This window comes from Candoia aspera, chromosome 6 (genome assembly GCF_035149785.1).
Source record: "Candoia aspera isolate rCanAsp1 chromosome 6, rCanAsp1.hap2, whole genome shotgun sequence".
Classification (NCBI taxonomy): domain Eukaryota; kingdom Metazoa; phylum Chordata; class Lepidosauria; order Squamata; family Boidae; genus Candoia; species Candoia aspera.
This window is the reverse complement of record NC_086158.1, coordinates 59,954,314-59,981,009: the sequence shown is the minus strand read 5'-3', so window position 1 is coordinate 59,981,009 and position 26,696 is coordinate 59,954,314. Positions and strand designations below refer to the sequence as shown.

Genomic DNA, 26,696 nt, shown 5'->3' with positions numbered 1-26,696 from the left:
GTATTTAAGAAAGCTTGTAATAAACTTCATGAGACAGTGGGGAAAAGACCTGTTAGCGTGGAAAAAGTTTGGTCGCGCATTCCGCGCCCTCCCGTGACTCTGGCTGAGCACCGATTCCACCGCATTTCAGCCGAGCCCTAAATCCAGAGTCATCAAGAATAGGCATTGCAGCAAGAGAAAGCAACACGGGCTTCGGAATCCAGCACAACTTATTCTAAATGAACGAATTTAAAAGAGACACTTCGAAATTCCACTCCCAATTACCCCACTGTCGTCCTCCCACCGGCATGCCTCGCCAACCCTGCCAACTCCCCTCCCTGTCCATACGAAACTAAGACCTTTCCCCACCCCTGGCGTGAACCAGGAAGCAAAGCTCTTGCGTTACTCCAACGCAATATCCCCTCAACCTTGAAACTTTAAGATGTGTGGACTCCAACTTCCAGAATTCCCTAACCAGCATGCTGTCTGGGGAGTTCTGGGAGTTGGAGTCCACACATCTTAAAGTTGCCAAGGTTGACAAACGCTACTCTAACATTCCCTTTCTATGGTCACGCCGAGGAAGGTGGGGGGGGGAGAGCTGTGTTGCGCTGCGCTTGCGCGTTGCATAATTTCCTGAGTGGTTGGCGGCCGCGGCCATTTTGTGGACCCTTTTATTCAACCCCCCCTTCCCGCTGTAGCTATCCATTAAATCCTACCTTGGGGGCTGCCGAGGCCGAAGAAAAACGAGAGGTCTTAGGCGGCTCTCTTTTTTCAATCGTGTCTCGGAGCCTCCCTACATTTTTTCCGGTCGGTGCAGCATCCTGGCTCTGTCTGGGAGCGGCTTTCCTGTAGCGTGATGGAAGACGACGGGCAGCCCAAAACCCTGTAAGTGGGACGGGGATGGGGTGGCTGCAGGGTGGGTGGGTTAAGAAGCGGTGACAGGAGGGGATCTTCAGGCTGGATTCTCTGAAAGAGCGTTTGGAGGGAAAAGGGTCAAGAAAGCGGGACGGGGGGATAGAGGGGAAGCGCGGCGCGAGAAGAAAATGAAGACGAGACGAAATATATTTCGCCTCAATTTACGGGGAAGAAACAGGTTACAGAGGAGTTGAAGATTCCTATCTCCCACAAAATGTCGTGGGGCTGGGTGATAAATTGTGCGGGCTATAAACCTAGAGTAGAGTCGGAGGGGGTGTTCTTTGTACCTGGGAGGTTTGTGGAAAGTTTTTGTCTTTTTAAAAAATGTGTAGGTGAGTAGTTTAGTCTCAAACTGCACCGGCGTTGTATTAAATAATGTTGGCATGCATGGAACCTAGTAAGCCTTTTCTGTGGGATTGTTACCGTGAGGGTCATTGCCTTTTGCCAGTTGGCAGGGCTTGCCATATGCTGTAGATTTGGCGTTCCCTCGGGCAGTAGAAACTTTTGGAAAGTAATATTGATTCACAATGAGGGACCTCTATAAGGTAGGAAATATATTGCCAGTTGAATAAAGCAGGGGAAAGACCAGAAGATAATTGATGTAACTGTTGGTATGTATGAATGTATTTATTTAAATAAAGATTTATAAGGCTGCACAACTCAGTGTGACTCTGGGCAATACACAACATAACATATCATCATCATCTAACAAAAAGCAACCAATATATAAATACAAAATCTAAAATGTACAGTATGGCAACCAAGCACAGACCAAAATAAACATCGGGGGGGGGGGCTCCCACTCAACTGACCCCTAATGCTTGGGGATGAGCCAGGTCTTAAGAACTTTCCTAAAGGCAAGAAGTGTTGGGGGCCTGTCTTATATCCATTGGGGATCATTCCAGAGAGCAGGGGCAACCACAGAAGAGGCATGCTTCCTAGGTCGCATAAGATGACAACTTAAAAGAAGGAACCTGGAACATGCCCTCCCTGTGGGACGGGTAGATGTTCTTGGTAGAAGGCAGTCCCTCAAGTAATGTTGGGGAGATAATATTTGATGATGATGTATTGGCTAAGATGGCACAGTTTTGAATTCAGAAAGTTTGAACAATATGGCAAGTCAAAGGAAGATAACGTAGAAGTAGGTTGCAAAATAAACCACTTTGCAAGTGAAAATTGGAGGTTCTTAGTTGAAGGAGAATATGCTCAACAAAAACATTACAATGTAAAATGTGTTCCAGATAGTAAGAAAAGTAAAAAGTGATAGTAGCCATGGTTCATCACATGAAAAAAAAAATTCAAAATCCATAGAGAGCATATTTTTGGGACCAACTGAAGATTTACAAAATAATAAAAACTTTTGAATTTTATTGGATTAGATGATAGGGACTAGGAGAAAGGGGGAAATATGTAGTTGATTTTAAGCTATTTTTGTTCTGGGTTACATGCTTAGATGGAGCAATGGAGAGCCTCCAGACAAAATCAGATGCAGAACAGCATTAGGTTGGGGAGAAACATAAAAGTGTGTGAGTTCTCTAAGGAAATATTTATTTATTTTATTTAAGTTTTATCCCGCCTTTATTATTTTTTTTATTAATAACTCAAGGCAGTGAACATACCTAATACTCCTTCCTCCTCCTATTTTCCCCACAACAGCAACCCTGTGAGGTGAGTTGGGCTGAGAGAGAGAGACTGGCCCAAGGTCGCCCAGCCGTCTTTCACACCTAAGGCGGGACTAGAACTCACAGCCTCCTGGTTTCTAGCCCGTTGCCTTAACCACTAGACCAAACTGGCCAAATTTAGCTGTTAAAATTAGAACTGTTCTCCATGTTATGTAACATACACAGATTCTTAGCTGATGAGAGACACAAGAGAATTCAACATGGTAGTATTTATTATTAACAAAACTGATGGAATTTTATCTGTGTTACTAGTATGCGTTGTTGAAATGTATAAACTGCACATTATTTGTCTATCAAATCTCCTCTCCATTCTTCCTACAGAATAAGTACTGCTATTTCTAAACAGATTAAGTTTATAGTAATACACAGAATACTGTTACAATTGTACAAACCAAGTAACCAATTTCATTCAAGCAGTAGTGTTCAATTCCTTGTTTTTTAGTAGAATAAAAAAATGGAGAAAATTGAATTTTATATAAATGACTTCACTGCATTTCTACTTAATTATTCCAAGAAAGCATAATAGTTGATATGAAGGATAAAATAATGTGCTGTGCATGGACCGATGGTCCGGGCATAAACTCAAATACCAGTTTCAGATGTTTTGTTCTGATATGATCCAAAATGCAGCTGTTCCAGATAGAAAAAGTGTTTTGGATGTTCCATTCTGTTTTAGCTGCTGTGGTTGTTGTCTTGTTTCTTACAATTGGGATATTTTCAGTTGAATTCTTGTGTCAGAGCCAGTATAGAAGGAAGACTAGTCACATTCCTATTGCTGGAAGGGGAGGGATATGGGGGAAGGATTTTGAGCAAAGCAGCAGGCATTTAAGGTGCTCATGTCACAGTGAGAAAGCCATTTTGGATCTAGCTAGCAATGGAGAAAGACTGACTGGAATCTTGAAAGCAAACTACAAGGGGCCTGGACTACTCAGCTGATGATTAGTGCTTCTACGGATGGTGACTGATGATAAGTAACTGGTTGTTCTCTGCCTGTATCTGAGACAACCTCCACAACCTTTTCCAGCTTAGTTTCACATTTGATTCACTGTAGTGGTGGTGGTGGTTTTAGTTAGAAACAGAAAGGCATTTCCTCATTCCCTTGCTTTTCAAAACAGACCCCTTTTGAATTAAAAAGAACATTAATACTCCAGAGCAGATTATGTGGTAACACCCCATCACTGATACTTGGACACTGAGTTGGTGTAGCAATTTACCTTCCTTAAAATAATCCTCTCCTTCCCCTGATGGACTTCCCCAACCTGTTACTAGGGATGGCAGAGAGCTGTCCTTTTACTTCAGTCTCCATACCTCTGGCAGAAACTCACCTACTGCCCAGAGATGGCCAGTGGCTTATTTATCTGTAAGATATCAACTTACTTGGGTTACACTAAGTACTTACTCAGTTACATTCATACATTGGAGCAAGTGATAGTGTGACAAGTCCCTTGCTCAAAGATCTATGAGGCTCACCTAGTTGTCCCTATTAATTCCTGAGTATTACTGAGACTCACTTTGGAAGAGACTCCACATGGGCTTATTTAGTTCCTACACTCACTGAGTTCCAGTAGGATTCATCACTCCTCCAGTGGCTCCCCACTCATCCTCAACCCCACTGTCTTAGCCAACTTCATGCATGTCCAGTAATGATGTTCCTGGATCCAGTGCCTGACCCAGTTGGGTCAAATGGTACACTAACTGCAAGGACTTGTAGACTCATCATACATACATATGTAGCATGGAGGTGATGCTCTGGCCAGCAGACCTGTAGAAGAAAAAGACTATATTCATAATGCCATTACCTGACTGGTAAACTACTGTCTTTTTTGTAGCAAAGCTGGATTTTGTGTTGGTGGGTTATTCTATCTATCCATTCATCCATCCATCCAATTTGTCCCCGCCCATCTCCTCCCTTTGGGGGACTCTGGGCAGTTTACAGTAATCAATTAAAACAATAAAATCCACAATATAAAATTACAATAATAAATAATATAAATAAGAGTAAAGAATAAATGTATGTGGCCTTAATAAGTAAATTTAAACAAACAAAAACAATGCTAGAGGTGACGTGTGTGCTTATGCATGTGCTTGCACTACGTTGCTTAAATTCACACACAAGTGATGTAAGTACAAAAAGTACCAGTACATGTTGGTTTGTTTGATCTGTTGTTTAGGGGTATGTGCTCAGTGCAGTGTATATGCACTTGACTCCTGATGGTATTGTGATTCAGGATGTTTTAATATACGTAATGAATGTTTTCATCTTCAAAGGCGCTCTGAAAGTTCCACAGTCAACAAGAACATGTAGAAAGTGCACATACCCAGCTAAACTCAGTAAGTCATCAGTGTTTTTTTACCAAAAAATTCTATGCTGATGGCTTGCTTTCATTGTGTTGGTTCTTTTATATTTTTTGACTGTGAGTGCATTTGAAAAGCAAAGAGTATCTGCTAAGTTGGCTAGTGGAGTTTTTGCATTAGTGTTATCATTCATACTTGTTGTACTGCATTGCATTATCTTGTGCCCTTTTGTTTATGGAGAGTACATTTCAGTATGCAAAAATAATTTATGCAGGTTAGTTTGCTAAGCTTAGATGTCTGAACGTACTTCAGTTCATGCTCTTGGTTCAGTCTATGGTACATTTTGTTGCAAAGGCATTTTTGAACTTGTTGATTTTTGACCTGTTTGCTGCAGTTTTTTTTTAGCACTTCAAGCGTAAAAAGAAGAGTTGTTTTACTGAGAAGCATATATGACCCATGAATAATCTTTTGTTCTGTGTACCACTGAGTATTGTAAATGTAATGTACTATGTAGTATAAATGTATTTATAGAATGTAAATGCTGGCAGTTGGGTAGGAGGGGATATTTTGTGCTTCTCAAAGTAAAGCCCCTGGGGAAAAAAATGATAAAAGCTTTTTGTATTGGAATGAAAACACTCCATGTTCTTGACAAAGTTAAGAACAAAGTTAGTTTTTGGTATAACAATAGAAATTTAGAAGCAGAAGTTTATTTTAAATTTTTTATTTAAAAAACCCCCCAGCTTTAATGGATTGATTGGAGTTAATTTATTTATTTTTTCCTAAGGATGTCCTCCTTTCCTGGATGAGTTAATTAATTGAAAGGGCTGTGTCTTATGTGAGAGATCAAAAGCACAGAACCATCTTCCTTATGCTCCTTTCAGTTAAAATACTTATACCCCTCTGGCAAATGACTGCTCCAGATTTCAAGGAAGGCTAGGCCATATTTGGGCTGAAATGTGGATGCCCGCTAGTTGGTAGCAAAAATTAAACTAACCAGCTAAGGCTGGGTAAATTTCACTAGAGCTGTTCAATTGTGGGAATGCATATGAACCATCTGTTTCAAATCCTTATGACAGCCACATGGCTGTGCACGTACGCATATGCAGACATAGCCAGGGAGCAGTATACATAGCAACTGCAAGCCTGGAAAAAGATGTGGCTGCTTCAGTGATTCAAGGCAGGCATTTCTTATACACTCGTACACATTGATAAGGGCTTGTAGGATTTTCACAGTCCTAATATTGACCACTCCTGTCCTGATTTATGTCCTTGGAAGTGAAAGACTACTTTTATTGTAGAAGATATTCTTTGACTGTTCTTACAGACTACAACTTCAAAATAATCTTTGCAATTCAGCAAAATATAATTCAGTTTCTTTCAGAGTGAGTTGAGAATTGAATTTAGTATTTTCTCTTTTATTCTAAATGTATGATTCAGCTTCAGGAGTTCATCCAGATTAGTTCTGGATATCTGTCTCCCCTTTTCACCTCTTTCCCCAAAAGTACTAGCATTGCCTATGCGATCATGGACTTTTAAGCGCTTTGGGAGTATTCCGAGCACAAAATAGAATTTTTACACCGGAGTTGAACAATATTGGGGAAGGCAGTCTTTTAAGTATTTGAGTCTTAAGCAATTTGGGGTTTTATAATGTCAGCTTAAATTGTGCTTGGTATTCATCAAGCAGCCAGTGCAGTATTTTCTGGACAGGGAATTTGTAGTCCAGTTAGATCCGAACCAACATCATCTAGCTTACAACACTTGCTATGTTTGAGTCTTTGATGTTAATTGTCCAGCTGCACCAATGGTCAGCCTATTTTCCCCATTTTTTTTCCCTAGATGAAAATTTTAAAAGCTCTTTTTGCTACAGTCTGGTAATTTTTTTTTCCTGTTCTTCAGTTCCTTCAATTTTAAGAAAACATGTCTTAGTTCAAGAAACAGCTTTATGTATCTATTTGTGCTTTTTTCAGCACTCTAATTTTCAGTCTAGATGAAATGAAGCTTGAAATAACCAGGCTTTGCAATCCTTTCTTCATCTAAATTTCCTTGCCAGATTTCACCAAATGTGCATTAGTGAGTCTTGCAGTTGCAGTTTGGCTTCGTCACACTTGGACAGTTCACTGAATTCTAAGTTTATAGAAAACATTCTTACCATTTTAAATAGTGCCATCTAGTTAGACTCAGGCTAAGTATGTGACTAATCTTGAAAACTGATCAACTAATCATAATAATATAATAAAAGTATAATAATAAAGGCTGTAGTTCTCCAATTATTTCAGTTCATGTTTTGAAATAATTTTTAAAATCTATTTGTCCTAAAATAACTTTAAAAGTAATGAGTATTTAAAAATTTTAACATAGAATTAATATATGATTTCTTTAAAATGCTAAAGAAAATCAGTGAAGCTTAATAAAGCACATCTTGTTTGCCTAACATTCTCAAATATTCTGAAATAGTAAAACAGCAGCAGGCATTTTAAAAATTCAGAGTTAAAGATTAACAGGATAAAGTATCCTTTGAGTTGAGCTTGACTTCTACTGGCTACATGAGCATGTAGTTTTCTTGGCAATATATGGAAATAGTTTGCTATTTTTTTCCCCAAATGTTTATTTTTACTTCCCAGTTTAGCCTGCAGGCCTAAGATTTCCTAGTGGTCTCCCATCCAAATAGGTCTGCCCTTGCTTAACCTTATCTGAGATCAGCGAGTGTTACTAACTGTTGCCACTTGCTGTGGATTATATTGAAAATATTTTGTCTAGCACTAGAGTTAGCATTAGTTTCTAGAAGATACAGTCATTTATAAAACTTTCCAAATTCAAAAGAATTTGAGCTTGAAACAAGCTATACTAATCTCTCAGGAAATGTTCTGATGCCATTCTGATCCTATCAGAAGTGTGCCAGTCAAAATGTTTTAAATTTGAAATTTTTTGCACACTTGTTAGATACCCCCAGTTGGGAAAAGCTGAAGAATGTTGGAAATGCTTAAACATAAGAAAAAAACACAGTGCATGTATATCTGGGAGAAAAGGAAGTGTTGAGTGTTGAGATCAACGTTAGAAATTATACTTGCATCCAGATATTTACCTAAGGGATCATGAGTAAAAGTTACGATATTTTTGTTAATAGTACAGTTGAACCAACCTCAATCTGATTTGAACTATTGTCAGAAGGATAGCCACACTTAACTGTTATGTCCAAAAAAAAAAGTTTTGTGATTAAAGCCTCAGATAATTAATGCAGCATAAGTTTCATGGACATGAGTCCACAGAATCTGATAAAGCAGACCTTAGACTATAGATGTGAAAGTGTAATAGATTTATCATTCATCATTCCACAACCATCTTTTTAATCTGACTTGAGTGAAGCATAAGAAAATGGGTTGTTGTAGAGTAGTAGTTGACTTGAATTGGGGAGATCTAGATTCAAGTCCCCATTGACCATAGTTTTCTGGGCCAGTCAGCCACCCCACCTCATGGAGTTTTTCTAGGAAATCCCCTAAAATTAGGAAAGACCCTCCTGTCTTAAGCAGTTAGAAAAGAATGCGAGCTATAAATGTAGTAATTAATAGATAAGCAAATCTGTGGCCAAATAGTTTCCAAATATTAGTCTTCTGTGAATAGACATATTGATGATAAAGTTCAATAACTTATGTTCAGTGTGGTCTTGAAAGAAAGATTTACCCTATGGAATAATGATTTTGATTTTTCAAGTTTGAGGGGAAATTTCAAATACTGAGATTTTAATCACCTCATCAAAACAATGCTGGGAAGCACTGAACTGCAGTTCTTCTCTCTTGAATAATTTTTCCCCATTCTGTTTAAAATTCAGGTGCAGTTAGCATTTAAGCATAATTAATATTCCTGCTGATGAACACCTTAATGATAATTAAATTAGGAAAGGGGAGAACTTGGAGGTCTTCCAAGGTTAAGAGATTCCGTAATAACTATTTTTAGAAGTTTATTCAAGTTTACTGATCACTTTGGAAGAAAGCTATTTTAATTATGGGTATATATTTATTCTTAGCCCTTTGTAGAAATTATGGTAGTTAATGGAGCATGCAAATAACAGTCAGTCCATCTCTATGAGTTGCTTTGCCTTGCAGTAGTGGGTTGGTGTACCATGCTAATGAGCTGAGGAGGAGCTAGATGGCCTCGGTTGGTTACTGTTCCTTGTCAGCAGTTGCTCAGTGAAGCAGTGGGGCCAATCTGCTGATTAGAAGTAGTTCACTAATTTAGGAGTGTGTTTCACTTGATTCTCCAAACGAGGTGATTCTTCAAAAATCTGCAAAGGATTAGTAATTAACATAGGCCTAAATAAGATGTGAGCCAGTTTGCTGTAGTGGTTAAGGCATCAGGCTAGAAACCAGGACACTGTGAGTTCTAGTTCCACCTTAGGCACAAAGCTGGCTGGGTGACCTTGGGCCAGTCACTTTCTCTCAACCCTAGGAAAGAGGCAATGGCAAACCACTTCTGAAAAAAACTTGCCAAGAAAACTGCAGGGACTAGTCCAGGTAGTCTCTAAGAATCAGAAACGGTTGAACAGATTAAAAAAAAAAAGATGTAAGCACAGAGCAAAGATGGGCACCTTTCTTGTAACTGGATGTTACACAGAAGTCATGCAATACGATCCATGAAACTGTACCATGATATCACTGAACCAACACTTTTGTCCTGGGCAGTGGAGGTGAGGGCCTCTAAAGGGTAGAATGGATATTTTAAAGCAAGAAGCTTTATGACATTTATTTCATCCCAAAATTTTGGGGCCTGCCCACTATAGGAAGAGGTCTTGAATCTACGAAAGTTCTGCCTTCATAATTTTGGATTCCTAGCAGCTCCTGGCATAATTTTGGAACCCTGCACTTTTCTTGGCAGTATTTTTCAGAAGTGACTTGGCAGTTCTTTCTTCCTAGGAGTGAGAGAAGTGACTGCCCCATGGTAGATATAGCACTAGCACTCACTGTCTCCTGGTTTCTTGTCTAATACTTCAACCACTACCCCAAACTGACTTCACGCATAACACGCTGACAGATTATAATATAAACTCACTAGTCACTAATAACTGCAATCAGTATTTTGTAAACATTTAAATTTCTTTCCTTTTTTCTTCTGTGGAATTTGATATTGCAATGAAAAAAAAAAATTAGTAAAAAGAAAAGCTTTATACAAAAAGCATTTAGATTCCTTCCTCTGTTTCATTTTTTCCCCATTCTTTTCTCCTTCTCTGGATGCATTCTGAACTTATTTAAACTTTCATTGTTATTTTAAAATTAATTTTTTTATGAAGTTAACAATGATCATGGACCTCGTGCAGCCTGAAACTCAACAGTTATAATTTAAATCTTATTTGGATGGAGGAGAGAAATGAATTCAACCTGTTTTTTTTAGAGAGGGAATTTAAACCTGGTTTGGAGGGAGGAGGGAAATTAATTCCATCTATTTTGGAGAAAGGCACTCTTTCTTGCACTGGAGGCTTTGGGTCTAGAGTAGGTCAGCCTACCCATGCAGGGCTGCCTATCAGCTGTCCAGGGAAAAGGCACAAGCTCGTTGCTTCAGCTTAATAGCAGCAGCAGGATTGCCTGGTGTTGCTGCAGCGCACACTGAGAGGAACTTCTGTCATGTCCATGCCATGGCAGCGCCAAGCAATCCTCACTGCTGCAGTTAAGCTGAGGCAATGAACTTGTGCAGGATTCCTCACAAGTCACGAGCCCGGAGTTTTATGGTGGTTGGTGACTAAATTTATTATTTAGTTTTAAATTTTAATATCTATGTTTTATTGTATTTTTATTTTATTTTGTAAAATATTTCCCAATTGCATTTTAACCTGGTTCAGGCCGCACTCAGGAATGATGTGGGCTGCATGTGGCCCATGGGCCATGTGTTTGACACCTCTTTTTACAGAACAGACACAAGAATTCTAGCACTTGTTGGACTTTTATTTGTTTAGGTATAGTCAATTATTCTTCAGGAACTTTAAGGCAGTATTTCCCAAATCCTTAAATAAAATGATTAAACTGTGTGTGTGAAACTAATGCTTGGTTATCTAGTGAATTTTGTTGCTGACTGAAGATAACTGCTATATTGCCATACTGGTTATCATATGAATTAATGTTTAAAATACTTATTTTAAAGAAATAATAAATTTCTATTTCATTATACTAACAGCTTTATCCAAGACATGGGTGGGATACATTGTGCATCCTTGTTTTATACCTTGATTAGTTAATTGCATGTGATTTTTCACTGGCAAATGTTTATATTTAGTAATGTTTGGTAAAGGTATAATGAAGAGCTTTAGAATTAAAAGCTCTTTAATTAATGTTTTGGATTAACAGAGTGTTTGAAATTTATTTGTAAGTATTATGACATGTTTATAAAACTGAATTTTTGTCACTATAGAATATCCTTGGCAAGGCATAAATTGATGGAATTAATATTACCTTTTCTTTTTTATATCTAGCTATGTAGGAAATCTTTCCAGAGATGTGACCGAAGTCCTTATACTTCAATTATTCAGTCAAATTGGACCCTGCAAAAGCTGTAAAATGATAACAGAGGTAATATGTTCTCACAGTCTAATTTATATGAAATATAACTTAACTTTTAACATGAAAGCAGTTACTAATTCTGCTACTTCAAAAATTTCTACTAGGATTGGAGCACTTACATTTGCCTGTTCAGAAATAAGCCAGTTTAATTTAGAAGGACTCCTATGTGAGCATGACTAGAATTATAGTCTCAATTAATTTAACTGACAATTTTTGATCAACAAGAAAAAGGTATCTTGTCATACATCTTAAAGTAAATTACGTTTGTTGACTCTTCTCAGGCGCCAGAAAGATTGCTTCTGTCTCTTATAAAATATATGCTTAGTTTAACTATAATTATACTCTTGTATATTACTCACTCTTAACCTTACTTATAACTTATTTATAACTTTGATTGCAGCATTTTCCTTCTTTGGGACAGAAAAAAATTAAAGAATCTAAGCAATTTCTATTTAGAAACTGTAAATATTAGTCATTACATAGAAGAGCATTTGTGTTTCATGTATGGTTGTTAGGCATCCTTATTTGAATTATTCATATCTTGTTAATAGTTTCAGATGAACATCACAATAAAACATGATTTATTAGGATTTAGCTTTGCCTTTCTGAAGATTCATGCATAGCCAAAATATTTCCTTTCAGAGAGGTCAGATCTTCAGAAACAAAGAACCAATATTATGAATTTGAAAGACTGTTGAAATTGACCTGACTGTGGGATTCATTTAGTAATTTTTAGCAAGTTGTATCTTTCATCATAATACTTAGCATATCATAAAAAGAACAGTTTATTTTGATATTGCTGAAAAGATAGAATATGGATTTTAAAGCCCACTGCATAAATATCTACATAAATGATGGAAATTAGCATTTTCAGTAGCAAAGATTTACAATCTGCTTTTTTTCTTTCCTTTTTTTCTTCCTTTATGGAATGCTGATTTTGTGGGAATATATGGCCATTTGAAATTAGGTTCTTTTGAATTGCTAAGAAACTAGGGCTTTAAAATCTAGGAGCTGCATGATATTCCTCCTTTCTGATTTTAGTAGCTGTAAAGAAGGGTTCTATTCCAAGCATTGGAACATTTTTTTTAAATCATGAAGGCCTGTTTTCCCTAATAATGTTTAATTATGTAATATTTAATATTATGAACTGAATATTTATAAATGTATTGAAATTACAATGGACACAGTCCAATACTGATACTTGCAACTTAAATCAATTGAAAATAATGAGCTTGATAAACTTCTACTAGTTTATATCCATTGGCACATTCTCACATCAGCTGAAATCATAATGTTCACTTTGAGCTAAATGTGATGTCTGAACTCCCATGGCTTAAAAATTCTTGATGCAGGGACTGATGTATCCTTCTCTTCCTATATATATCTACACCCTAGAATTCAGACAATTTTTGTCAATTTCATTCTTAGTGTTGTACTTCCAATTCTATGTCATAACTCTTAAGTACACTTCAAGAGTTTTTTTTTCTATAGATCATTAACAGAAGCAAGGACATTCCTTCTAACTTACTTTTAATGCATCAAATGTAAATAACAAAAAGAACAGTTAAAATACAGTAACAGTGAACAACTGGAAGAGTTTTACCACAGTTTTCTCAATATTGATAAGAATCTGTCTTGTGTACATGGTAGATCAAAGGAAGGATATTCCTGATCTTAAGTCCAAATTCATATTCTGATTTTTTTTAATGGCAGTTTCAAGGGGCTTCATACATATTACAAGCACAGTCAGTACGTAGGCCTTTTATTTATTTCTTAGCAATTACCAGATACATGTAACTGGTAGAATTTATTTTGTATTTTTGTATTTATTTATTAAATGTAATATACCTACATGTGTAACCTGATTTATTAAAATATGAAGCTAAAAGGCAAATAATTTTAAATGACTTATTGCATTTTGCTGTAATTTTCTAATCCACATTCTTGCTTTTAATGCCCTGTAAAATCTGAAAAGATCACACACATCCTCCCAAATCTGGGCTTTGAAATTGGTAAGTACTCGGAGCTGAACATGCATGCAAAAGAAATGGCTCCAGTTATCATCAAGCCCTTTTCCCCTTCAAAACTTACATAATTCTATTTGCAAAGTTTACATGAAGGAATGAACAGTTTTTAAAGCATACATACTATATATATAACCTAACGTAGTAGATAGTAATCTTATCTCAAGAGCTTTCTGGATCCAGTTCTATAAAGGCTGGCAGCATTAGTTCTGACAGCTTCAACAGCTTATTTGTTGATAATTAATTCCAGTTATTGAGAGCCAGTTTGGTGTGGTGGTTAAAGCATCAGGCTAGAGACCATGAATTCTAGTCCTGCCTTAGGCACAAAGCCAGCTGGGTGACCTTGGGCCAGTCACTTTCTCTCAGCCCTAGGAATGGCAAACCACTTCTGAAAAGCCTTGCTAAGAAAACTGCAGGGACTTGTCCAGGCAGTGTCCAAGGATCGGACACGATTGAACTGATTAAAAAAAATCCAGTTAGGACCTCAAGTGCTCAAGACTTCTTTGTTCCAAGTGTGTAATCAGTCATGTTATCTGTAAATAGTGTTATATATTTGCAAGAAAGACTTGAATTGAACCTGCACTTTCATACATGATGGCCTCTAGATGGGGCAGAAAATGCAATTTTGGATGCTATAATTTGAGATATTCTTTTAACAGGGTAGACAACAATTCTTACAGCTGTTTTGTAAGCAATTAATAGTAATATTTTCTTTTCTAGCTTTAAGTAATATATTTTCCTGGATTTTCTTCTCAGCAACCCGATAGCAGAAGGGTCAACTCTTCTGTTGGATTTTCTGTTTTGCAGCATACAAGCAATGACCCTTATTGCTTTGTGGAATTTTATGAACACAGGGATGCAGCTGCTGCATTAGCTGCTATGAATGGGAGAAAAATTTTGGGAAAGGTACGTTACATTAAAAAAAAAAGCAAGAAAAAAGAATGACATGTAGCAAATTAAGTAAATAGGTTATTTATGATTCATGGCAAAGATTTTTGTCCCTGTTTTTAATTAGAAGTTCCTTGAAACAATGTTTCTATAAAGAGAAGGCACTCATTTTGTTGGAATTGAGCCTATACTGTCTCTTAGTTGATGTAAGAATTATGCCAGTACTGATTTTATTTTCATTATTTTCAGGAAGTAAAAGTTAACTGGGCAACAACACCAAGTAGCCAAAAAAAAGATACTTCAAGTAAGTAATATATTCTGAAACAATTCTATCTAAGCCAAGGACTCAGTTGAATTGCATTCATTGCTTTATTTTGGCAGTATAAGAAAGCTAAACTTTTCACTTATAGCAGTGCATTGTACTTTTTTCCTCCAGATCACTTTCATGTGTTTGTGGGAGATTTAAGTCCAGAAATAACAACAGAAGATATTAAATCAGCATTTGCTCCTTTTGGTAAAATATCGTAAGTACCTGTACTTTTACTTAAATCATTAATATGAAAAGAATAAAAATGCAAGATTCATTAAATCAGTGTCATTCGTTATGCGTAGAATTGTTTACATACTAGCAAGTGAATGGTGTAGAGTTATTTTATCCTTTTACTGCATTATATTATTCCACACAAGTATGAACGAGGTTTCTGCATCAGGTCTGTTGAATGCTGTGTGCTTTTCACGCTTGCAAATCAATATGTATTTTATGGGCTGGGATGTGTTGTGGGCAAATGAAAGCAAACCTGTTGATTCTTGTGGCTCATAGAAGGTTATCTGATAGAAGATGGAAGTATCTGATAATTATATAGGTAGTGTTGGACTGTGCGTAAGTTAATATAGCCAGTTGTAAAACTTCATTGATTGCATTTTTGAAATGTAGCATTAAATTTAGGATTTTTGAATTTAACAATTAAAATTCATATCTTTTGATAAGCTTTTAAGTACAGCAGCCTTGTTGTAATGATGCATTAATTATGCCAGTCAAAAAATATATTTCTCTGTTGATGGTAGAACATTGGGACTAAATTTCCAAATATCTATAGCTTTGTAAATGAACATTTTAAACTTTGCAAGTGTTCTTTTAAGTGCTATAGCATGTGTGTTTCTTTTGTTATTTAATCTAGTTTCTTGAAAAACTTTCTTCTATTGTTTTCTTTGTCTTTTTAACAACATCAAAACAAAACCTGAACATCTTGTGTTACTTTACAGGAATATATTTCTGCTATAAAACCTATTTTCTCTGTTTTCTCATATTTTCAAATGCAACAAAATCTTATTTTGTCTGTTTGATTTACTTTGCTTTTTATCTCAATGTGGTAAGTACAGGTACTGTTTGCAAGCCAATATTAAAAGATTTAATACAGGTTGCTATTTCTCAATCTTGATTTATACCTGAGACCTGCAGTTTTTCTAAAGTCCAAGTCACAATTAAAAGTAATAGCATTCTGATTATTTTGCAGAATTGCTCATAAGAATGGACAGGATCTTGAAGCTAACTGCAAGGAACTGTGCACACTGGAACTCAGTTGTAGATTTTTTTCTCATTTCTATTTATTCTTATTATACATTATTTATATATACATATCTTAGTATTTACATTTTAACATTCTATATTCAGTGCAGTTCTATATTTCCAATCATTTTAACTTACTCACTAAAATTTATGTGTAAAATTTGTTGTTTTCATATTGGTGAACTTAGCATTGTTGTTAGTTATATTCTCCTTTCTTAAATTTCTGAAAATGTCAATTTTTCAAAATTTACAGCTGCCCAAACTCCAAAATGATGGTAGAGAATTGACCAAGAAAAATAAAGAAATCTGTTAACAGGCCATGTATGCCTTTTAATTCCTATTTTTTTCCTCTTTTTCAATTTTTTAATATTTCATATTTTATATCACTAGGAAGAGGGCATTTATTTAGAAAATGCATGGTAAACATAGTTAGAAATGTTACAGTAATTTATAGATCAGTAAACCTTAGAAGACCCTAGTCAATAGATAATTAGAAAAGGAAACTCTCTGTTCCTTTTAAAATTTCAAATTTGAACAATTTAGTTGTAGAAGGTGCAGGATATATGGATAGGTTGCATGTTTATTACATGTTATTTTTTATTTTTGTCCTACTGCTTTTTTCTAACAGGTAAAGAAGTGTTAGGGAGAATTAGGAATGGTTATAGATAGGGGTTACTGAGTTTATAATAGGGAAAAATATGCTCACAATACAGTGTGTGTGGTTCCTTTTAGTTTTTATTTTGAATATCTGTAATATTTTCCTCATATAACTGTGCTTCTCTTCCCAGGGATGCACGGGTAGTTAAAGATATGACAACAGGAAAATCAAAAGGATATGGTTTTGTATCATTTTATAATAAATTGGTGAGTACATTAAAATATTAATCATTGCTTCACATTTTGTGAGCCTAAGTTAGTAAAATAAAAATATATGGAGGATGCAATACAAGCAGGCAAACATTTCCAGGATGCCAGTGCATAGCCCTCTTCTATAATCCATTGGTTGTGTGAAGGGCAGAATTTTTTATAGCTGTATTTATGTGGTTCAGGAATGCCATGATGATCCTTTAGACAAGAGACAAAAAATATCCCTGTTTTTAATTTTACTAGTAAACTGAATATTTTTTGCAGTGGCTTGGAGCCAACATGGCAGATACTTCTTATGCAAGTGAGGAGAGTTATACTGGGATATAATAATGGTATACTGTCAGTCTCTACCTAAAAGTGTCTTAAACACATTCAGAGTTCTCCAAATGTGAGGTGGAATATCTGTGGCCTTCCAGATGTTGCTGAACTACAATTCTCAGCAGCCCCACTAAGTATGGCCGATAGTGAGAGCTATTGGAAGCTGAAATTCAGCAGCATCTGGAGACCACAGGTCCTGTCTTCTTCATTTAATGTATTAATTCCCTTACATTAATTTTTCAGAAAAGCCATTCATACTTGAACTGGTAATTTTTATATTTTCAGTGCAAAAGACAAAATAGAATGTATATTTTAATTCTCTAATTTCAACAGTTGTGACTAATTTCTCTCCATATATTTTTTTATCAGGATGCAGAAAATGCAATTGTGCATATGGGAGGCCAGTGGTTAGGAGGTCGTCAGATCAGAACTAACTGGGCAACACGAAAACCACCTGCCCCTAAAAGTACACAAGAAAGTAAGTGAATTTGTGAATTTGGGCAAGGATGAAATTCCATTTTTTAATTATATTAACAGAATTATTTATTTTATTTGTTATTTTATTAGTCAAATTTATATAGCCACCCATCTCATGGGAAGTGACTCTAATAGATTTCTAATCAATTACTTCTGTCTGTATAGATTTTTGACAGCAACATTGACTATGGATGTTTAACATTTTATATCTCTTCTTGATATTACAAATGTATGTACAGTTCCATAGATGGTTTTTGTAATATTTGTTCTTATGCATATATTGTTTGTTTGTTTGAATTTATATGCTTGCCCATCTCATTACTGTGACTCTGAGCAGCTAACAAGAAATTAAAACCAGAAAACAAATCAATTAAAAAAAGGAATTACAACCCCAATCAATTAATATATCATGTGTCAGAGATCTAAACAGATATCTTCTTCTTGCAATCAGTAAGAAACAAAAATTAACCAACCAACAGGGCTCACCTAACACCCCAGCCCAAACACCTGAGGAACAACCAGGTGCTTAGTTTAGCTTAGTGCTTTACAAAAGGCTGTTTAGATATCTGGGGGGATGCTCCTACACAGGCCTGCTGCCAGGAAAGGGAAGGGACCCACAAGATGACAATACTTAATGAAAGGGACCCAAAGGATGCCCAACTTGTTGATTCTGGCGGGGCATGGAGAGACAAAGACAAGTGATCCAAACAGTAACCTGGCCCTAACTCCTGTAAGTAAAAACCAGTACCTTGAATTACAACCAGAAGTTACCATGAGTAGGGCCTCCCAGTTCAGAAATGGACACAATTGACACACAAGATAAACTTGTGCAAACACCATCCTAGCCATCACTGCCACCTGCTCCTTGAGTAGAAGTTGTGAGTCCATGAGGATCTCCAAGTTGCACACCAATTGTGAGGAATACAACTCCATTCAGAGTTAAAGAAGAAAAGTCTCCTGATCTGAGAGACCCCCCAAACCATTCAGTTTTGCCAAAGCCTGTTCTTCCTGATCCAGACCCCCACAACCTCCAGACACCAGGAAATGTAATGGTATGTGGGGATGTAATGGTATGTGGAAAAGACCTTGGGAGACACGGCCCAGAGATGCTACCTAGGGAATGGTCCGATAAGAAACAGCATAGTCCACAGCTAGATAGTGAGCGGGGCTAGAGGCTCAGAAGAGACCCTCCCTAATTTCTTGGGGATAAAGGAGATGGGAGGAGAATTGTGCTTTCAGACTTGCAGGATTCTGTTAATGTAATCTTACAATAAAGTAGAATTAGCTGATCTGGTTGTCTTTCCTGTCTGGTCTACCTGGTAAGGCTGACAGGAAATAACCTTGATGGCATCACTTGGCCAATCTTGGACAGAGATATATATTGGCTATCATCAGCATACTAATGGTACCTCACCCCGTGTTGATGGACTTGATCTACATAAAGCTGCTGGGTGAGATGTTAGATAGGAACAAGGAAAGGATAGAGCCCTGAGGTCCCCCTCAAAGCAGAGGTCTTGGGCTTGATCTCTCTCTCCTTGCCCCCCCCCCCCCCACATGCACACTGACTGGAACCAGTCCTGGAGAAATTACACTGCCCCCATCCCAGTATTGCCAAAGGTCACCAACAAGTGTGACCAGTGCCATCTCATTGCTATAACCAGATCTGAACCCCAACTGAAAAGGGTCTAAATAATCCACTTCTTCCAGGGCCCTCTGAGCTGCAAGCTGGCCATCTTTTCAGTGACCTTCCCTAAAAAAGGAAAGATGGAGGCTGGGTAAAAATTGTCTTCTTTCAAAGCTGGTGTAACCACTGTTGCATTAACTACCAGTTGGACTTAACTGCCTCACTTTCTGGAGGCCTTGACCAAGCAGAAGAGACATGGATCAAAAATACAGGTGGCCCAGCTTGCAGCTTCAAGGATCCTGATCGCTTTATCAGGATTAACAGATTCATACTCCTCTCAGATAACTAGGCAAGACCATCCTCAAGCAGCTCCATAGACCTGTACAGCTAGAGTCCAACTCCAAGTGAAACCAAGCAACTTCATCTGACAGGTGCCTAGAATAGTCTTCATAATGACTCTGCAAACATTTCCCTGGTTCTTCCTTACCCAAGATGGACTGAGTCACTTTAAATAGGGCTGCTAGCCCCCCATCTACATGACAAGGGAAACCTCACCCCCCCTTTTGGCCACCCTTATTGCCATGAGATAATGCTTAAGAAAGGCTCTTACTCCTCAGCTGGGTTCACTCTTGATTTTGTTGTTCCTTATGCTGTCTTCAAAAGTTTTTAGTGTTTTGTTAATACATATACTTAAAACAATGTTACTTAGGAAAACTGAATACACTACCAAATGATGATTTGATGTCTTAGAAAAGTGTTAAATTTAGGGACTTTCTAGCTTACATGGTTACATACAAATATAGTAGGCAGCTCTCCTTATAAGTAAATTCTAGTATCATACAATAAAATTATACTCTTATTGTATATTATTCTTTACTATATTGTGACATGTTGTACATTCACTAAATGAAAATAACTGAAAAAAAAGTTATTGAAAGCATTGTATCTTGTAGACAACACAAAACAACTGAGATTTGAGGATGTAGTAAATCAGTCAAGCCCCAAAAACTGTACTGTCTATTGTGGAGGAATTGCCTCTGGATTAACAGGTAGGAATCACATTTATCTTTGCACATTTTTTAGTGAACCACTGAATACTCACATGACTAACACAAGTGTTGCTGTTGTTAGATCAGTTGATGAGACAGACATTCTCACCTTTTGGGCAAATTATGGAAACAAGAGCTTTTCCAGTTAAAGGCTATTCTTTTGTAAGGTAAGAGAATTATTATTATTTGCTCTGACCATGGTACCATGTTGGCAACAACCAAACTACATTTTAGCCATTACAGCAATACATCTAGATTACTTTTGATCATAATAATATCTATATGACATCAAAAATTATGCCAGACATTTCTTGTTTTCGGGTTTTTTTCCCTTCCATCCTTTTATTTTTCTTTTAAGTTTGTGTCTTTGTAGGTTATAAGCTTGAGGCCAGGAACTGTCCCATTTGTTCATCTGTAAACCACTCTGGTAGCTTCTGGCTAAAATATGGGGTAGAAATATTTTAAATAAAGTATTTACAGAATAAAGTATGGAAAATATTACCCAAAATTGTATATGTTAGAAAGAAAGGGAAGTGGAGCCTTAAAATAAATTATGAAATTATATTAAGTTGTCAAAGTAAATGGTATACCTAATTTTGTTTTCAAGAATTTAAATACATTGATTCCTTAAAGACTGAATCTAGTCTCACTGGATGATTACTCACAGATAACTACATTTATTGAATCAATTATCTTCTTCACTGTTGAAATTTACTTTGTATATTCCTCAGGAAAGGACACATTTGTGTTAAGTTCCATGAATGTTGATATATCAGGTTTGGTGATAAATGCTTGGCTGATAGCCTTTTACTGTGTCTTCCCCTGTGTATTTTCTCCTGATAAAGTAAACTATATTGATAAATGAATTGTTTCATTCTTATGAGACTAGTCCTACAGCATTTTAAACAGGACTTAGGTAGTAACATTTCACTTCATACCCATGTTTTTTCCTCAGGTTTTCAACTCATGAAAGTGCAGCACATGCTATTGTTTCAGTCAATGGAACTACAATTGAAGGGCATGTTGTTAAATGCTACTGGGGTAAAGAATCACCAGATACAACAAAAAATTTCCAGCAGGTAATTGTTGGGTTAGTAATAGAATGTTGTGTTTCCTGTATCCTCTGTGTGCATTTGTCCAAATCAGTGAAATCAGTGCATGGAATCCGATACACTAAAATCCTTCATGGAATTTAATTTTTGACATAGAACTTACTACTTTTAGCTTTTTCTCCATTTTTCTAGTAAGCACAAATTAATTTATATTAAATCTTTTTGTATATCTAAAACAATAATTTTAAATCCATAGGTGGATTACAGTCAATGGGGGCAATGGAGTCAAGTTTATGGGAATCCGCAGCAGTATGGGCAATATATGACAAATGGATGGCAAGTGCCATCTTATGGAATGTATGGTCAAGCATGGAATCAACAAGGGTTTGGTGTTGAGTAAGTAGTTCAGTTTGGAAATTGGTACTTGCATATATAATTCTCCTGGGATGTGAACTCTGATTTTTGCTTATGCCTCATTTGGTATCATTATTCCTGGTTATGACAAATACTTGTTTTTCTTTCTAAAGTAAAGTTAACTTTCATCTAAGTATGAACTTTTGGAGGGAGACTGATATCGTAGTATTAATTATAATGCTGTGTGAATGAGCAGCAGTGAACCATAGATTTGCACACTCTGTAGGAATGCAACTGTAATCTAAATAAAATGAGTTTAACACACACAACATATTTTTCAATAAGTTGAATGAGTTGTGTTCTGTTGAACCAAAGATGAAAATGCAATCAGGACCACTTAAAATACCTGATTGCTAAAGTTTAATCTGGGTGTTTATAATTTGAATTGTCATAACTAAATTTGTTATAATGAAGTAAACATTTTGAATTGCATTTATCCCATTCTACCTTTCCTGTGGCGTACATGTAATAATTGTTTGTTAATTTTTACAATAACAGCACTCTTCAGATGAGATGCAAAGAATTGAATCCAAGTCTATACCTTGCCCAGTTTACCACTCTAGCTTTCAATTACTATTCTAAATAAATTGTTTTCCAAAAGCAATGGAAAAAAAATTCTAGCTAGCTAGTCTATTTTAAGAGGTAGTTCTGGGAAATGCTGAATAAATTCATTAATAAAAGTAATATTTCTGTTATGATTAAAGGAATGCAAGGGGTTAGTTTTCACCATCTAGCAGTGGATATTGTTTGTTTCTATTGTGGTTAAAAATGGAACAACTGCAAATAATTACAGTTTTCTTTTCCTCTTAAACTAGTCAAACACCATCTGCAACTTGGATGAGTGGATTTGCTGCTCAGCCTGCCCAGGGACAAGCTGCTCCTGTAATACCTAATCAGGCTGGCTATGGTATGGCAAGTTACCAAACACAGTGAGCTAGAACTCTACTTAGAAGTGTGATTGCAAGATAGGTTTCGATTCCCAGTGATTTTACGAAGCCTGAAATATAGACACTGGGGAGGGGAAGGGGAAGGGGGTAGAGTGGGTTGGGGGAGAGAGAGAGAAAGGATATTTATTTTGAAGAATGAAAATGTTTGGACCTTTAGCATAGCATTTGCTTTGATGAAGGACACAAATATCTTTCAGTTATGCCTTTTTAAGTTTTGTTCATGATGGATATGAACAGGTTTTCTTTATGTACAAAATTTAAAATAAAGTCACTGAAAACAATTCTGACTGCACAATTTGATATGTTGGGAAGAAATGCTTAACATTATGGCTCTTAGATCCATTCCATTTTCTTTTGTCTTCAGCATTTTATATCACAGGTTTTGAGAAAAATTACATTAAAGATGCTTTTAATTGAACATTAAATCCTGATGTTTTCCTGTGGACCAAAAATTGCATCAAAGCCAACAATATATTCTTCATTAACTTCAGAGCCATCATTTAGAAGACATATTCATGGAAATATTTTAAAAATTAATTTTATAAATATTTGAACAAACTGAAATCTGGTGTAAATATTTTGGTTTGGTCTGATAAACATTGTTATCTGTAGTAGTATCAAATACTTCCGTTTACATCCAGAAGCAAATTACAGCTTTTCAAATCTAATACGCTTGAAGTACAAAGTTTCATTTAATTTGGAGGTGCCTTTTTAATTTTGTTTTTTAAGCAGTCATATTTGTCCCTTTACATTACCAACTGCAGTGTTACAAAGGTATGCTCGGACACGGAAGTAGCAATTTTACAGAGAAAGTTATTTTATTCTGCTGCTTTTTTTTGCAGTAGATTAACAAGAATGCACCAAACACTTCCAAAACTATCTAGTATATACAGTGAAAAATTATTATTCAGAAAGCCTTAATTTTAAATTAATCATTCCGTTTGTCACCAGAAAACTGAATTATTTTACTTTATGCTACCCACTGTGTAAATAATGAGGTGGACAACTTTGTGTACCTGTAGAAGGCTCCTATAAGTTCCTGAGTGTTTTAAAAATGACACTGGATTTTTTTAAAATCTAGGAATATTTAGCTGAATTTTTTTAAATTAGATTAAAGAATTTCTAAAATAAGGCATTTTAATAATGTCCCATAAACAGAAATGCAGTTGGAACAAGTATACAACTTATGGATTATACTTAAATGTATTTCGTTTTTATTTATTTTTGAGTGGCTTGCATTTCACAAATTTGTATTGAAGCTAGGTTGTTTGTGGATTGAATATTATTGATAAATCATGAAGTGGGTAAAATGTTACATAGGGTTACTTTTTACTTTATGGATACACTGACACAATAAATTTGAAATTCAAAATGAATGTAAAATAGGTACACAGTACTTGTATCCATGACAGCTAGGTGGTGCAGATGACTCATGTTTGAATTTGAACACTGAGTAATTCACTAAGCTGAACAATATGTGCCATTAATAGAAAGAGACTTGCATTCTGGTGGACTTTTTTTTTCTAACTAGCGTTTTTCCCGCAAGTGCAGGGTCCTCTTTTTTCTAGTTCCAGTAAAATATGCATGAGTATATATGTTTGGTTAGTTTCTGAGTAGAAAAGTATTGTTTAATGGATCTCTATTAAAGATCTACTACATTACATATCTAACACAAGTTGAGAAAGAGTTTGTTTATTCCAAGTGTTATTTCCTTTGGTTAAACTAATATCCCTTTCTTTTTGAACAATTGAATTGATCACAGATTTATTAGCACAGAGTTTTCTGCTGATGCAATTTACTGATCTATACTTTGGCTAAAATATTTTTAGGAATTCTGAATTTCTATATTAGCTTTGGGGCTATGAAGATTAAAAAGATAATTATGAACAGTCTACTAAGTCTGCATGATGATCTTTGGCAATTTTTGCAAAACAATTTTTGCTGGTATGCATATTGTTAATAATGTTTTGTTTCAGGCTGGGGACAAACCAACCTATTCCAGATTGGTTCGTTTTCCATTGGAACAAAACTTAGTATGCATTGAGTGTTCTTCATAAAACATAACTCAAACAGTTTGATAGCTATATCATTCAAGAACAGTGGAAGCCTGGAATAAGCTGATCTCTCATTTTTCAGTCAAGGGCTACCAAAGTATGTAGGTAGCAGCCTATCCTGATTGCTACCTGCTCCCCAATCTATAGCAAAGTTGGTCAAAGAGTATTTTTTTAAAGAAGGGTTTAAATCTCCATAAGAAATAATGGAAGCAACAAATTAGGATATGTTATTTCCCATTCTGCCTGCACAGACAGCCACAGAAGCTTAGCTTCTTGGATTGGCTTCTGTGTTCCTAGCACACAAGCACATTGTATACTTGGGCCTCTGGTAACCTAATAGCAATATTCAACCAACAAAAATTACACACACACACAGTACTTGGGTAATGCACAGTACACAGCAGGCACTTTTGTATATGCCCTATGCAGGTGTTCTCAAATTGTGGGTCATGAATCCTCTGTGGACTCACAAACAGGTTTCAAGGGGATCACACATTTGGGGGGAGTGATGCACATGCAAAGCAGGATTGCTACCAGAACTCACTCCTATTCTGCCTAGACAACCCATCTATCAGCTAGTCCAAGGAAAGCAGGAGGAAAAGCTCAGAGCACAGTCTGACATGGCTCTAGACAAAGCTGCTGCTGTTCTTGCTCACCTGGAGAAACCAGCAGCTAGTTATCCAGAGTTTGGAGCAGATTCTGATAGGGCTACAGCTTTGCATGACAAGCTTCATGGCTGGATCACTATCACAACTCGCTTCTGCTCTTCCTGAACAAGCCAACATTAGACTCAGTTGCTGTTATAAAGTACAAATTCCAATCCAAAATAAATGTAGAACAAAATGTGTGAGTTCTTGTCTCAAAAATTAAACCCAAATTTCAGAAAATTTCCCAAATTAAGCAAGGTTGTCCCTCCCATTAAAATGTGGTTTTAACTGTGATTGTTTTATTGTTGATTTTCAATGAAAGGTTTTAATTTTAGATGCAAGGTTTTATTTTTTTATTTAGAGATTAACATTTAATTATTGCAGCTAAATGGTATAATTAATTTCAGTTGAATTTAATTGTATTCATGGATGGATCATAGCAATTCGTTTATTTTGCAAGGTCATAGCATCACAGATTTTGAGTATCTCTGACCTAAATATTAAAAAGTAAAGTTTCCTTCAAATTCGCTTTGACTCCTGGTGGATTCATAAGAACATCCATGTAGTGTTCTTGGCAACAATAGGAAGTGATTTGCCAATACTTTTTTCTGGTATGTTTTTTGTACTTCTGATCTAGCCTATAGCAGTGGGTTGTCCTGATGGACTCCCGTCTAAGTACCAGCCAGGTCCATTCTTTTTAAGATCAACCAAGATCAGCTAAATTCTGCCAAAACAGCAACAAAAAAGCAAAGCACAAAACATACAAGCACCACTCATAATTTTTTATTTTTCCATAGTAATGTTTTGTTTTAAAAAAAACTGTAAATATACCTCTAGGCAAGAGGCCAGCCAAGCATAAGTGGATAATAAATACACAGTGAGCAGGCTATCTTTTTAGGTATCTCAGAGTCATTTGTCATACAAAATGCCCAGGACAAAAGTAGCTCAGCTATTATGTAGTGCCTGGATCTGTGCCTTTCAGAATTTTTGACCCCCAGAAGTGGTTTGGTCTAAATTTTTTCCATTTCTCAGTGTGTATGAAAGGCATCAGTGAATTTGGAGTCTGGTTTGGTCACAATTGAGTCTCTAGCCAGGACTTATTCGTTGCCTAGTCCAAACTGATTTTTCTAATCTCTCTGATAGGTATGTACCAGCAGAGAATTTTTACATTGATATGATTCGATGTTTTGCCATCATTCTTATTTGAGGAAAGACACCGTAATATTCCGTTTACTAAGCACATCCGTCAATGCAGAATGGGTAATGATACAATGTATTTTCCTGCATTAATCCTACTGCAGAGCTATCTGATTCACTTTTATCTCTCCTTTGTTAGTAAAAATACATTTGGCAAA

The 26,696-nt window shown here is 36.2% G+C and overlaps 1 protein-coding gene across 4 annotated transcripts; it reads left to right on the top strand.

The window, feature by feature from the left end:
• Nucleotides 1-616: 616 nt before the first annotated feature.
• Nucleotides 617-26,696, top strand: TIAL1 (TIA1 cytotoxic granule associated RNA binding protein like 1). 4 transcript variants are annotated; one of them, XM_063307253.1, is made up of 14 exons: nucleotides 617-864; nucleotides 4,845-4,907; nucleotides 11,326-11,422; nucleotides 14,194-14,343; nucleotides 14,575-14,629; nucleotides 14,762-14,849; nucleotides 16,681-16,756; nucleotides 17,447-17,555; nucleotides 20,132-20,227; nucleotides 20,310-20,394; nucleotides 21,183-21,306; nucleotides 21,536-21,675; nucleotides 22,509-22,600; nucleotides 23,005-24,016. In XM_063307253.1, the coding sequence occupies exons 3-14, from the start codon at nucleotides 11,411-11,413 to the stop codon at nucleotides 23,055-23,057; spliced, it is 1,080 nt and encodes a 359-aa protein (XP_063163323.1). In that variant the 5' UTR covers nucleotides 617-864; nucleotides 4,845-4,907; nucleotides 11,326-11,410; the 3' UTR covers nucleotides 23,058-24,016. The 4 variants fall into 4 exon arrangements, with proteins under 4 accessions (XP_063163323.1, XP_063163321.1, XP_063163319.1 ...); XM_063307251.1 differs by lacking the exon at nucleotides 4,845-4,907 and having other exon boundaries at nucleotides 14,245-14,343; XM_063307249.1 differs by lacking the exon at nucleotides 4,845-4,907.

Coding starts and splice junctions, on each gene's coding strand:
- TIAL1 (XM_063307249.1), top strand. CDS start 836: ATGGAAGACGACGGGCAGCCCAAAACCCT. Junction 17,556..20,131: donor CCCTAAAAGTACACAAGAAA/GTAAGTGAATTT, acceptor TGTATCTTGTAG/ACAACACAAAACAACTGAGA. Junction 20,228..20,309: donor AATTGCCTCTGGATTAACAG/GTAGGAATCACA, acceptor TGCTGTTGTTAG/ATCAGTTGATGAGACAGACA.